Raw genomic sequence first — 14,221 nt, 5'->3', positions numbered from 1 at the left:
CTTCCCTGGTTTGTTTACATAACTCTGCGCCTGTCCTCTCTCATGCACTCATTCTTTCTCTTTCTCATTTATTTGTTTTATTTCATTTACTTCTGACCCTACATTAAGACAACAAATATTTTAAGGTAAGTAATGAGTGAACTGTATATACATTTTATTGCTCTGGGATGCTTAAATATCATAGAATATATGTGTGGGTGGGTTGGCCTGGTATGGTAGCCTGGCTGACTACCATACATTCCACACTTGATTTTTTACAACAAATACTACTCATCTCACCCTAGATTAAGACTACAAATATTTTAAGGTAAGTAATGAGTAAACTGTATATGGATTTTATCGCTCTGGGATGCTTAACCCTTTCAGGGTCCGTCCCGTAGATCTACGGCTTTGCGTTCAGTGTCCAAACCGTAGATCTACGTCATGAGCTCAGCTCACTCTGATAAACTGTGAGTGGTACACTTGGGTCTAGATATGAGAGAATACATCTATGTGGTATGTGTGCACCACATAAAACAAATCCTGCAGCACACTGTGTATAATGAGAGAAAAAAACTGAAACCAAGATTTTCGATTAAAACAGCAACTTTGCAGTGTTTTTTCGTATGTTTTTTATAGTTGTATTTGCAATTTCTTGGTCTCATTTGATAGAATGGAAGACATATTACAGAAATAGAGATGATTTTGATTGGTTTTAGCACTGGAAATGGCTTGAAACTGAGCTCAAAGTAGCGGAAATGTTAAATTTTTGTCGATGTTCAAGAGTAAACAAACGACCTCACACGTCTAATACACGCCAGCTGGTGGATCTAATACACATTCACAAATGTGGTGATGATATTTATACAATTATTACAATATTGCATAACAGTAAATCTTCTATTTTTTGGTGTGAATAAAAATTCATTATGTAAATAAAAAATAAAAATGGGATTTATTTGTAAAGCCTCAAAACGTAACTAATGAACCGAGGAAAAGTTAGTTTAGTGCCAGGAATGCCTACATTGTTTATTCTGGATGCTATTTTGAAATTGGAATATTTTGAACTTTGTGTTAAATTGGCCAAATTACCAATTTCCAATCACTTTATTTTGTAGTTGAACCAGTTGACTTGGCGATTTCTTGTGCTCAATCGATAGAATAGAAGTAATACTAGTAAAATAGCTAAGAATTTGGTTGACTGGAATGATGTAATTGGCCTAAAATGGAAGTCAAAGTCGGCAAAATCGCCGATTCGTAAATATCGCTGACACATCAAAATTCGCGAGAGCATAATTTCGTCAGTTTTCCATCAAATTTCGTACTTTTTGTTTTATTACCTTCGCAAAAAGATTCTCTACCATTTCATCAGAAAAAATAAATTTTTTTTTTTTTTTTTGAAAATTCTTGGACACTGGGGCACCACTTCAGATTTGGGCCTTGGACCCTGAAGGGGTTAAATGTAATAGAATATTATGTGTAGGTGGGGTGGCCTAGTATGGTAGCCCGGCTGACTACCATACATACCACACTTGATTTCTTACAATAAATACTACTTGTCTCACCCTAGATTAAGACTATAAATATTTTAAGGTAAGTAATGAGTGCACTGTGTGTGTATTGTACTTTTTTATTGTTTTTTGATACCTAGTTCTATTGCTAACTTAATATATGTTAGTGTAAACTTATCTAGTATTTGTATACATTTATAAGTGGAAAAAAAGGGTGTTCCACTTTACGGCGATTTCCGCTTTATGGCGGTAGCCTGGAACCTAACCTGCCGTATAAGTGGGGCCCTACTGTACGTAGAAGGAAACCCAGAGGGGGGAGGTGTATATATATGCTTGTACAGTAGGGCCCCACTTATATGGCGGGTTAGGTTCCAGGCTGTCCCCGGAAAGCAGACATCGCCGGAAGGCAGAACGCCATTTTTTTCCCATTTATAAATGCATATAAATGCCAGACAACAAGTTTACACTAAATTATATTAGGTTAGTAATAGAACTAGGCATTAAAAACACACAAAGTAAAATACATTCACAGTAAATTCATTACTTAAAGTATTTGTAATCTTAATGTAGGGAGAGAGGTGAGTAGTACTTATTTGTAGGAAGTCAGGTGCAGATAGCCCTGGCTCCCCGTCTCATACTTAATATACAATATTTAAAACATCCCAGAGAGGTAAAATACACATACAGTACACTCATTATTTACCTTAAAATATGTGTAGGCTTAATAAAGGAAGAGAGGTGAGTAGTATTTATTTGTAGGAAGTCAGTGTAGGTAGCCGGTAGGTGTAGTCTGCCTGGGCTACACCTACCGGCTACCTACACTGTGGCCCAGAGCCATATTATTAACATCGACATACTGTGTTGACTGAATTTAATAATTTCTAACGACTACCTTTAGATGCCATCATAAACGAAGGTAGAATTAATGAATAATTCATGCCGAAAATTGTAAACAAAAGCGGAGTGGGGGAGTGGTTGGGCCAAACGCAGATTCATACGTTTTCTCTGATGGCTGAGCAGAGAAAACATAATGTTGTCCCTCCACCTGGCTACCACACAGGTGCACAAGTATTATTATCAGAGCACACAAAATATGCAATAAATGCCAGACAACAAGTTTACACTAACTTATATTAAGTTAGCAATAGAAATAGGCATTAAAAACACAATATAAGGTAAGATACACACAGAGTACACTTATTACTTACCTTAAAATATTAATATTAATGTGTGAGAGGTGAGTGGTAGGGTGTTTATTGAATAAAATCAGAATGGCACACGATCATCCTCTAACTTGGCACTTAAAGCAAGAGGCTTACGACTTCTCTTTTTATCACATCTAACCTTAGACACCATCGTCATTGAGAGCCAACTAGTTAACGAAAGAGTAAACGAGAGAGAGAACGAGATACAGAGTTGAGACAATGTAAGAACACCAGCTGAACAGGTAGTGGGCGATCACTTGGTCAGGCGAAATAAATGTGTATTAATGTGTGTGTACTTTTAGTTCATTCATGTACGTTTGTGAGTTTGTAAAACATTTACCTCAATATTTTTTTTATTATAATAATAACTACCTCACAATACAAATACTCTTACATTGTGTACAAGTTGTAACAAACAGCAACACACCATTTTTAGAGTGAATGAAGATATCATTATTATTAATATTAATAATAATTATAATATTATTATTATAATAAAAAGCACTAAACCCACAAGGGTCATGAATTGCTATATATAGAGTAAAGGCATACGAAAAGAATATTTTTCTACAGTTACCCCCCGGTGTTTGACTAGAGAAAACGTAATTCTTCTGACACTACCTCTCACAGCTGCTTTGTAAACAAATCTCAGATTTACATCATTTTTAGTCTGTGAGTGTATGTATCATGTTTATATGCTATGTAATGGGTTTCATATATAATTTTGAGGAAAATATCATAGATGGATTAATGAAAATTAATTGATGTAAAATTGATGTAAAATAAGACATTGTGTGCCCAAGAGTGATTATTATTACGCAGTATTGGGGCGTCATGAGTAGAGAGACTTAGCGATTTTAATGTGTACCTGCACACCAGCACAGTGTGTAAGTATATTTAGGTACAGGTACACATAAGTATAATTATCAGAGTACGTATAAAATATGCAGTAACTTTAAAACTTGAAATTTTGGCAAGTTTCCTGACATAATAGATGTCACGGAAAATGTAAACAAACCGGGTGGGGGGGCGCCGTATTTGAAAGACCGCTTGCCGTATAGCAAATTTTGGTCATAATTTGACATCGCCATATTAGCTGAACGCCGTAAGGCGAAACGCCGTAAAGCGGGGCCTTATTGTATATGTATGTATAGTGTGACCTAAGCGGAAGCATAGGTAGCAAGATGTACCTGAAGTGTTGCTTGCTTGAGACAGAAAAGACACCAGCAATCATGTAAAACAAGTACAGGCTTCCATTTTACACTTGGCAGGATGTTAGTACCTCCCTGAGTCGTTGCTGTCTACCAACCTAGTACCTAGAACTCTTGACACCTATCATTAACTAAGGTGGTTTTTCCCAGAGAACTGCTTCTCACTGGATATATTTTTAGTCCATTCTCTGTAACCCTTAGAGACTGTTGTGCATGAAAATCCCAGATCAGCAGTTTTTGTTATGCTCAAATGCCCCATCTGGCACCACAGTCATTCCACTGTCACTTCGATCATATTTCTAACCCATTCTGATGTTTGGTCTGAACAAAAACAACCCTTTGACCATGTCTGCATGGTCATTTAATAGCCGATTTGATATTTTTATAAATGAGCAGATGCATGTAATAAAGTGGCTGCTGAGTGCAAACATAATGTAAATTTTGTCCATAACACGTGTATGCCTTCCTAACATTAAAATGTATTTACAAGGGAATCTTGTATTAAAATTGTTTCATGGTGTAATATTTATGAAAAAAAAAATGAATTTTATTGCATTGGATTATCATTGGCTAACTGATTGATTATTGGATTTATGGATGAAGTCTAATGTTAGTATCATTAAATTCTAATAAATTTGAAATAAAAGAGGCATCTTCCTGGCAGTTCCTAACCCTGTTTCCTGTTAGGGAAACTGGTGGCGGGGGCTGGGTTCTGGATTCATTTACTTATACTGGTTAGGCAGTGTTACTCCATGATGGCACTGCAAGGACCTTCCTGGTCTTAATTTTTTCCCTATGGCATGAGAAGGTTGTAGAAGATCCAGACAGTTGAACTGAGGTCAGCAATATTGGAAGGTGGTGTATTTGAAGGCACAAAATTTTTTTGACTAATACTTCACAGTCATCACATGTGTGCTAGTACATTGGACATAGTTAAAAGGTTAAGACTTTCATGTGATTTATGGGTGGAATGGTAACGTTTTGGAAAGATGGAGAGTAAAAATTTAGATGGTATAATTATGTTGAATATGATGTAGTATATACAATGAATTTGAGGTAAAGAGGTAAGCTGAGGGCAATTATGAATGTGGAGTGTGTATAAGAACGAAAATTTAAACTGGGTGAAGCTGTTGTGGGAATGAATCATAAAATTAGGATAAGTAACTTGTTCATTGTTCATGAAATGACTGAAATACTTAAATGATTTTGATGTTCTAAAGTATTAGTACTTGTTTTTTTTTCTTGCCAGTTTGTATAAAGATAGGTATTGATTTGTCATAATGTTGATATAATTATTTTGATTGAAAATATACTGGGAAGGGAGGTAATGTCATGGGGAAAAGCTGATGTAGGGTATGGTTAAATCGGTGGACAGTGTGAGGTTTTTATTTATTGGCATTTTGCTCTTGGTGTAGCTTTATCAAGTGTAGAAACAATCATTAATGCTACCTTCTATACTCCAAGAAACAAGATAGTTTTTTTTCCTCTGATATGAACATCGTAAAGTCATGCTGGCAGGTTGTCAGATTGCCAGCATAGGTACAGCTTACCTTTTCACTCATCCCCATTAAGCAGGTCATTTCTTTTCCATGGGGGGTTTCTAGCAACACAAATCTTCCTCTTTACTAACCATTTAGACACGGCTATTAGATCCTCATGAGTGCAGTACTGGCCAATGTTTACCTTTAAATGCCTAGAGATGGATTATTGGCTTTTTCCTCAAAGCCCTTGGGATTTGTAGCTGGGATTACCTTGATGACAAGTATAATGCTTTTACCTCTGAATTTTTACCATTTTTTTTTTTTTTTTCAAATTTAATGTTCTTACCATGTATGAAAGCTCAGGGGATAATAGCCAGACTGATGCATCATTCTCTTAGCTGTACCCATAGCACATGGTTATTTCAGTTTGATACTCTGCAAAGCTGTCCTTGGGGTGGGTATGCTAACCATTAGAACAGATAGTAAGCAAAGTCTGCAACACAGCTGTGATAGCATCAGTTGTTTACAATATTCCATGCTGTTGCTATAATAAATTCTGTTGGCGAGACAGCCTACAGTATTCTAACAAGCCTATAGGAAGATAAATATTCATGCAGGATAGATGAGGCTAACAGTGCCTGTGTTTCATCAGAGCCTTCATTCACACAGTATCATTTGGGGTATAAATTAGTAATCCAGGAAAGTACCAGGTGGTGCCTCAAAACAGGCATTATCTATCTTAGCAACCCTGGCAGACCTCAGTCCATGTTATCCTTGACCAGCAAAGAAAACATTTCAACCAAATACTTACCACAGGTCATTTCTCACCAGTTATGGTATGACTATGACTTGTCCTGATTCTGTGTGCCTTAAAGGGTAGCATTCGTGGATTTATTTCTGTACTTGACGAAGCTCCGCAGAGTGAAACAAAAGGCTTGCCCTGTCTGTATCGGTCACTTTCTAGGCTTCTTACCAAGTTGCCAGGATGTGGCAGTCCAGTTTATTTTGTATTTAATTTTATCAGTTAATGATAACCTTGCAGGCAAATAAGAGTGTTTAATGCATTATTTATGAGGAAAGTTTTTATTGGGAAAGTTTCTTAGAAATATATTGTGTTTTAGGTTGAATGAGAATAGTGCCCAGCTTGGGGATGGACAGCCCAGCCTAGATGGAAGTGGGTTGACTCCAGATCACACTTTGGTTCCTTCACTGGTAGAGAAGGTCTTGTTGAAGCATATAGAAAATGTATTTCATTTGGTGTTTTTTGATATTGAAAGTACTGGATTTGAAAGGGATTGTGACATAGTCCAGCTGTCAGCTGTGATGGGGAACAAGCACTTCAATCAATATGTTTTGCCCTTTAAGCCTGTTGCTTGGCATGCCACTCAAATCACAGGGTTGACCTACAAATCTGGATCATTATATCAGCATGATAAGAAAGTTGAAACTGTAAATCCAGAGAAGGTGCTAGAACTGTTCTTCACATGGTTAAAACCTGTAGCACCTGTTACACTAGTAGCACACAATTGTTTCAGATTTGATTCACGAAAACTTTTGAATGTTGTCAAGAGATATAGACTAGAAAATACACTGAAAGAGTTAGTAGTGGGGTTTGTAGACACACTTCCATTGTTCAGAAGAATCTACCCAGATCTTGAAAATCACAAGCAAGAGACATTAGTGTCCAAAATTTTAATGGAATCCTATGATGCTCATAATGCTCTAGCAGATGTACAAGCCTTGCAAAAGTTAGTAACTAAAGCTCAAAATAGTTCAGATTTTAATATAAAGGATTATTCTTTTACCTGTCAGTCATTTGTTGAGCTTATAGAATATGAAGACAAAGGAAGAATAAATTCAGAGACACTGGCTCCCCTTGTTACCTCAAATAATTTGTCCAGTAGCATGGCTGAAACTATAGGCAGGTCAGGACTGACCCTCGGCCATTTAAAGGCTGCATATTCTCAAGGGGGAAAAGAGCTATTGGAGCAAATATTAAGTCAACAAAATCAGTTTGGGAAACCTCGAGTTACAAGGAGAAAATCTGTAATAGATAAAATATGTGTTTTCTTTTCAGATAAGGTTTCAGAAGTGCCAATTAACTGAGAGGTAGAGTTCAGTTGATAAAGCACATTTATTTATACTAATACATATATAATTTGTGATTATATGTATGTATAATTAATTTGTAGTTATACATATGTATGTGTAGTATATATATTACAGTGGAACCTTGAAAATCGAACGTACCAATTATCGAATGTTTTGAAAATAAGACCATTTTTTCGGACAAACTGTGTACCAAAAATCGAACGCGTTTCAAATTTTGGACCACCGGGTACAGGACCTGTCCGCTGGCCCGCTCTGTCCACATCCCTGCGCAGGCGCCGTGAGCAGTCGAGCTTTGTTTATGCTTGAGTGAACACTAACCTGCACTCTCATTCACACATTTTACGATTATTTCGTTGTGTTTAGTGCTTTGGGACTGTGAAATAAGCTGCCATGGGCCCAAAGAAACTTGCTAGTGGTACCTCTGTGGTAAAGAAAGTGAGAAACACCATAGATGTGAATTTTTATTTTTTTTTATCATCACACTGGCCGATTCCCACCAAGGCAGGGTGGCCCGAAAAAGAAAAACTTCCACCATCTTTCACTCCATCACTGTCTTGCCAGAAGGGTGCTTTACACTACAGTTTTTAAACTGCAACATCAACACCCCTCCTTCAGAGTGCAGGCACTGTACTTCCCATCTCCAGGACTCAAGTCCGGCCTGCCGGTTTCCCTGAACCCCTTCATAAATGTTACTTTGCTCACACTCCAACAGCACGTCAAGTGTTAAAAACCATTTGTCTCCATTCACTCCTATCAAACACGCTCACGCATGCCTGCTGGAAGTCCAAGCCCCTCGCACACAAAACCGAGGGACTTGGACTTCCAGCAGGAATGCGTGAGCGTGTTTGATAGGAGTGAATGGAGACAAATGGTTTTTAATACTTGACGTGTAATAAAGTTGGTAGAATTACCGACAATATGTAAAGTAAAAGGACACAAGTGCAACTAATGTGACATTTATTGTGGCAACGTTTCTCTCTCCAGGAGCTTTATTGTTTGTAATGGCTTGATAAAGCTCCTGGAGAGCGAAACGTTGCCACAATAAATGTCACATTAGTTGCACTTGTGTCCTTTTACTTTACAATACTTGACGTGCTGTTGGAGTGTGAGCAAAGTAAGATTTATGAAGAAGGAAATAATACAGAAGTATGAGAGTGGTGTGAGACTTGTTGAGCTTGCCAGGATGTATGGGAAAAACAAGTCGACCATCGGTTCTATCCTGGCAAAGAAAGAACAAATCAAGGAAGCTGATGTTGCGAAAGGTGTTAATATGCTAACCAAAAAAGGACCACAAATAGTTGAAGAGGTTGAGAAGTTGTTGCTGGTGTGCTAAGTGGAATGATGTCCAAATGTTTGTGCAGAAGTACCACCCTGAGCAAGCTGAAACAAGCCATCTTTGCAACTAGTTCAGTGACAGAACCATGTCCCATTTTAGGGAAATGTTAAAGAGGTGCCAGAAACAGAGGACTGTGGACAGTTATTTTGTGAGACAGGGGTCCAGTGACACGCAAGCTAGTCCTAGTGGCATTAAAAGACAGAGAAGGGAAGTAACCCCAGAGAGGGCTTTACCTGAAGTCCTCATGGAGGGGGATTCTCCTTCCAAACACTAACCCCAACTCCCTCTCTCCTCCTCCCTATCTTCCAGATGCCATCACCAATCTTCAATAAAGGTAAGTAAAAATGTTATTTTATATTATATGTATGTATTGTATTATTTTATATGTATGTTATTTTGTATGTCAAACTGTAATTAATCTCTATAAAATGTATTTTTTGTGTGAATATTTTTGGGTTTCTGAAACGGATTAATTGTATTTCCATTATTTCTTATGGGAAATATTGATTCGAATTTCAGACTTTTCGAAATTAGAACTAGCTCCTGGAACTGATTAAGTTCGATTTTTGAGGTTCCACTGTATATGCTAAATTTTATTGTAAAATATAAATCTAACAGTGTACAGTTCAGATCTGTCAGTTTGCTAGTTTACATTTTGCGGTATGCAACTAAATAGCATCTTCACTTAATAGATATTGTAGAATAAATCCTAATGTAATGCTTAATTTTAGGCACGTTGTTAGTAGCGAAAGATTCCTGTAAATATTAATTTCCTATATATTATAGACGTAGGCTTTCCTGTAGTTTAACCCTTTCACTGTCGATCCCATATTAGTATACCAAGATTCTAGCTGCTTCAAATCTTGCGGGGAAAAAGCTGGTAGGCCTACATACGACAGAATGAGTCTTGAGTGGTCATTGTACACAGTATAAAAAAATCCTGCAGCATGCTGTTCATAATAAAAAAAAAAACTGACGTGTTTTTTGTTTAAAGCAGGCTGTGGTGTATTTTCGTGTGGTATTTATGGTTGTATTCTCCATTTCTTGGTTTCATTTGATAGAATGGAAGATATGTTACAGAACTAGTAATCATTTTGAATGGTTTACGGACTAAAAATACCTCGATATTGAGCTCAAAGTAGTGGAAGTGTTCAATTTTTGCAGATGTTCAAGAGTAAAGAAATCACATTGTGTCCACTACACGTCAACTGGTGGGTCTGACATGCTTTCACAAATGCGCTGATATTATTTATACCATTTGTACAATAATGCAGCAGTCTGCATAACAGTAAATCTTCTATGATCTGTGAATAAAAATTCAAAATGGAAAGCAACTGTAATAAAAGAGGGGCCTGGAGACATGACTAATGAAGAGAAAATGATAGCGCCAAGAATGTTTGCATTGTTAATTCTCAACCCTCTGTTGAAATTGGCCTTCCTTGAATTGTGTATGAAATTAGCCGAATTACAAATTTCTGATCACTTTTTGTAGTTGTGGTTTCTCGTACTCGGTCGATATAAGAAAAGGAGTTCTAGTGAAATAGCTACGAGTTTCGTCAACTGGAACAATGGGATTGGCTGAAAATAGGGCTCAAAGTGGGCAGAATTATCAATGCGTAAATATTGCCAAGACCACTAACTTTGCGAGAGAGTAATTCCATAAGTTTTCCATCAAATTTCGTACTTTTGTTGTCATTACCATCAGGAAAAGATTCTCTTATCGTGCCATAAGAATTTTTTTTTAAATTCTTCGACACTGAGAGCAAGTTTGTGAGCAGGGGACTCAACAGTGAAAGGGTTAATGTTACTAATTCATTCTAAAGTCATCTTAGAATATTTCTTATTAGACTCTTGACTTAGTTATGGTATAAATTTCTTAGTACATATACAATTTAATATTTACATTACAGAAAAAATAATAAGCTAGTAGTTCTCTCATGATAATTTCAGTTAAGTTTGTTAAAATTAGATTTTTTGCTTTGTTGACATCTGAGATGATCATACTGTTTATAGTATATTCTCTACTGTAAATAATTTTGTACATAAGTTTCTTGAGGAAATTTGCTGCATTCACTGCCGAGAACCCTGTTCACAAACTTGCTTCTGGTGTCGAAGACTTTAAAAAAAAAGAAATCCTAATGAAATGGAGAATCTTTTCCCGGTGGTAATGACACCAAAAGTACGAAATTTGATGGAAAACTTGCGGAATTGCGCTCTCACAAAGTTAGCGGTCTTGGCGATATATACACATCGGTGATTTTGCCCACTTTGAGCCCAATTTTCAGCCAATTCCATTGTTTCAGTTGACCAAATTCATAGCTATTTCTCTAGAACTCCATTTGTTCTTTCAATTGAGTACAATTGAGCATTTACCAATTTCAATTACCCAATAAAGTGGCCAGAAATTGGCAATTTGGCCAATTTCTCACAAATTTCAAAAGATGCCAATTTCAAAATAGGGTCCAGAATAAACAATGCAGACATTACTGGTACTAAAGTAACATTTTCTCTGTTCATTAGTCGTATCTCCAGGCCCCTCATATTACTCTTGCTTTCCATTTTGAATTTTTATTCACAAAAAATAGAAGATTTATGGTTATGCAGACTACTGCATTATTGTAATGATATAAATAATGTCAACCCATTTGTGACTACGTATTAGACTGGCCAATTGGACACGTATTGGATGAGCATAAGAAAGTAGGAACACTGCAACAGGTCTACTTGCCTATGCAAGGCAAGTCCAATTCTCCCAAGGGCTTAAGCCAGTGCCTTGACCTAGTCAGGTCAGTCACATCACTTAAGGGAGGAGCACAGCATCTGACCTAGTAGCACAAGCTAGTCAGGTCCAACTCACACCCACTCCTGTATTTATCCAACTTATTTTTAAAACTACACAACGTCTTAGCTTCTATAACGGTACTCGGGAGTTTGTTTCACTCATCCACAACTCTATTACCAAACCAGTGCTTTCCTGTATCCTTCCTGAATCTGAATTTTTCCAACTTGAAACCATTGCTGTGAGTCCTGTCTTGGCTGGAAATTTTCAGCACTCTATTTACACTCCCCTTTATTCCTGTCTTCCATTTATACACCTTGATCATATCCCCCCTAATTCTACGCCTTTCGAGAGAGTGCAGATTTAGGACCCTCAGTCTATCTTCATGGGGAAGATTTCTGATGCAATGAATTTATTTCCATTTTGTAATGCGGTGACCAAAACTGCACAGCATAATGTAAATGAGGCCTAACCAAAGATACATAGTTGAATCTGAGGACTTTTATTATTTATACTTGTATTATTTAGGGGCTCTGGTGGCTAAAGCTCACTTCACATGGCGAGGGTTTTGGTTTCATTCCCAGCCAGGGTAGAAACATTGGGTACCTGGGTGTTTGTCGACTGGTGTAGGTTGCATCCTGGGACACTGTCCAAATTTGCCTGAAATGCTCAGCATAACAGGGGGCTTTCTATATAGTAGTATGTCATTGATATCAGCTAGGCCTGTATACCATGTTCATGTAGTAAATAATGATATTATTATTATTGTTATTATTGCTGTGAAGCCAAGGATTCTGTTAGCTTTATTGCAAACACTTGTGCACTGTTGTCATGGTTTCAGATTACTGCTAAGCAGGACTCCCAAATCCTTTTTGCACTCCGTAATATTAAGATCTACATTATTTGTCCCCATTTATGCAAGTTCTCTGCTGCCTATTTGTCAACCATGCTTCTACCCAGGAAAAAATTTATCCTTGTATTCTGTGTGCCTCAAGTTTTCTCGACAGCCTCTGATGTGGAACTCTGTCAAAAGCCTTACTGAAGTCCATATACACAATATATTCAATACCATGATCTACCTCCTCAAATACCTGAGTGAAGAAAGTTAGTAAATTCGTAGGATAGGAATGCCCCTTTGTAAGACCATGCTGAAGCTCATTAATAAATTTATGCCTTTCAAGATGGCTACAAATTGCTTCGGCAGTTATTGATTCCATAAATTTACTAACTATGGAGGTAAGGCTTATTGGTCTATAGTTCGGAGCTAAGGACCTGTCACCTGCCTTATAAATAGATATTACATTTGCCATTTTCCACTAGTCTGGCACTATGCCAGTTTGTAGTGATACATTGAAAAGATTAGCCAAAGGTATGCTAAGTTCATTACATTCCTTTAAAACCCTTGTAAACAGTTCATCAGGGCCTAGGGATTTGTTAGGTTTTAATTTCTCTATTTGCCTGAGGACCATGTCACTAGCTACCCTAATTGTGCATAGTTTATTATCCTCCTGTTTACATCATTTATTATTTCTGGAATTTTGCTAGTATCTTCCAGAGTAAAAACTGAGAGGAAGTAGGTATTGAAAAGTTCACACGTTTCCTCATCACTGTCAATGATCTGACCTGAGTTACTCTTAAGTGGGCCTATCTTGTCCCTAATCTTACTAATGTATACCTGAAAGAACCCTTTTGGGTTGGGCTTCGAATCCCTTGCGACTTTAGCCTCATGATCCCCTTTTGCTTTTGTTATTCCTTTTTTTTATTTCTCTTTAATTGAATATATTAATTTCTTAACTACCCTTTCCCTCTTTTGATATGCCTATATATGCCTCTCTTTTGACCAGTGAGATGTTTTAATCTATTGTTTATCCATTTGGGATCATCGTTGTTAGATCTAATTTCCCTACATGGGACAGAAGTCGTCTGGGCAGCCAGCACTATGCTCTGAAATGCGTCATACTGGCAACCGACACCAGCTACCTGACACATAGTAAGGTCATCCCAATTTTGCTCACCCAGGTAATTTCTCATACCCATGAAGTCGGCCAAGTGGAAATCTGGGACAGCGACTTGATAGCAGTTATCTGGGTAATTCCATGATATATTGAAACTAAGTGATTTGTGATCACTTTCCCCTAGCTCATCACTAACCTCTAGATTATTAACTAGTGATTCTTTGTTGGCAAGAACCAAGTCAAGCAGATTGTTTCCTCTAGTTGGTTGTGTTACAAACTGTATCAAGACAGTCACTAGACACGAGATTTCCTGTCACATTGTTCTAATCAATTTGTCTCAAGTTAAAATCTCCCATTAACACAAAATTTTCATATCTAGATGCCTTATGAATTTTGTCCCATAGCAGCCTACCACACTCCCTATCGATGTTTGGGGGCCTATAAATCACACCCAAAATTAATTTTTCACGGCCTTTTAGAAACTGTAGCCAAACAGATTGTGTCCGATGTTTCTAATTTTACATCGTGTCTTAACACTAATTTAAATTACCTCTGACATACATAGCCACTCCACCACCCTTCCTGTTGACCCAATCAGTGTGGAATAATTTATAACCCTGTATGTTGCATTCAGGAGGCATTTCTCTTCTTT

At 37.3% G+C, this 14,221-nt stretch overlaps 1 protein-coding gene across 4 annotated transcripts in view; it reads left to right on the top strand.

Moving 5' to 3' along the window:
- Window positions 1-14,221, top strand: part of eEF1gamma (elongation factor 1-gamma) — a 163,702-nt gene that overhangs the window by 100,257 nt on the left and 49,224 nt on the right. The window contains exons 7-8 of one of the 4 annotated variants that reach the window (XM_070088135.1): window positions 6,509-6,599; window positions 7,465-7,515. The exons of 1 other annotated variant lie outside the window; for it this stretch is intronic. In XM_070088135.1, coding sequence (XP_069944236.1) covers window positions 6,509-6,599; window positions 7,465-7,500 — 127 coding nt within the window. In that variant the 3' untranslated portion in view covers window positions 7,501-7,515. Of the gene's footprint in view, window positions 1-6,508; window positions 6,633-7,464; window positions 7,516-14,221 lie in introns of those variants that run through there. 2 more of the 4 variants (XM_070088134.1, XM_070088133.1) reach the window with 2 other exon arrangements.

The sequence above is a fragment of the Cherax quadricarinatus genome, chromosome 2 (genome assembly GCF_038502225.1).
Source record: "Cherax quadricarinatus isolate ZL_2023a chromosome 2, ASM3850222v1, whole genome shotgun sequence".
Lineage (NCBI taxonomy): Eukaryota > Metazoa > Arthropoda > Malacostraca > Decapoda > Parastacidae > Cherax > Cherax quadricarinatus.
This window is presented reverse-complemented; position numbering and strand designations above follow the sequence as displayed.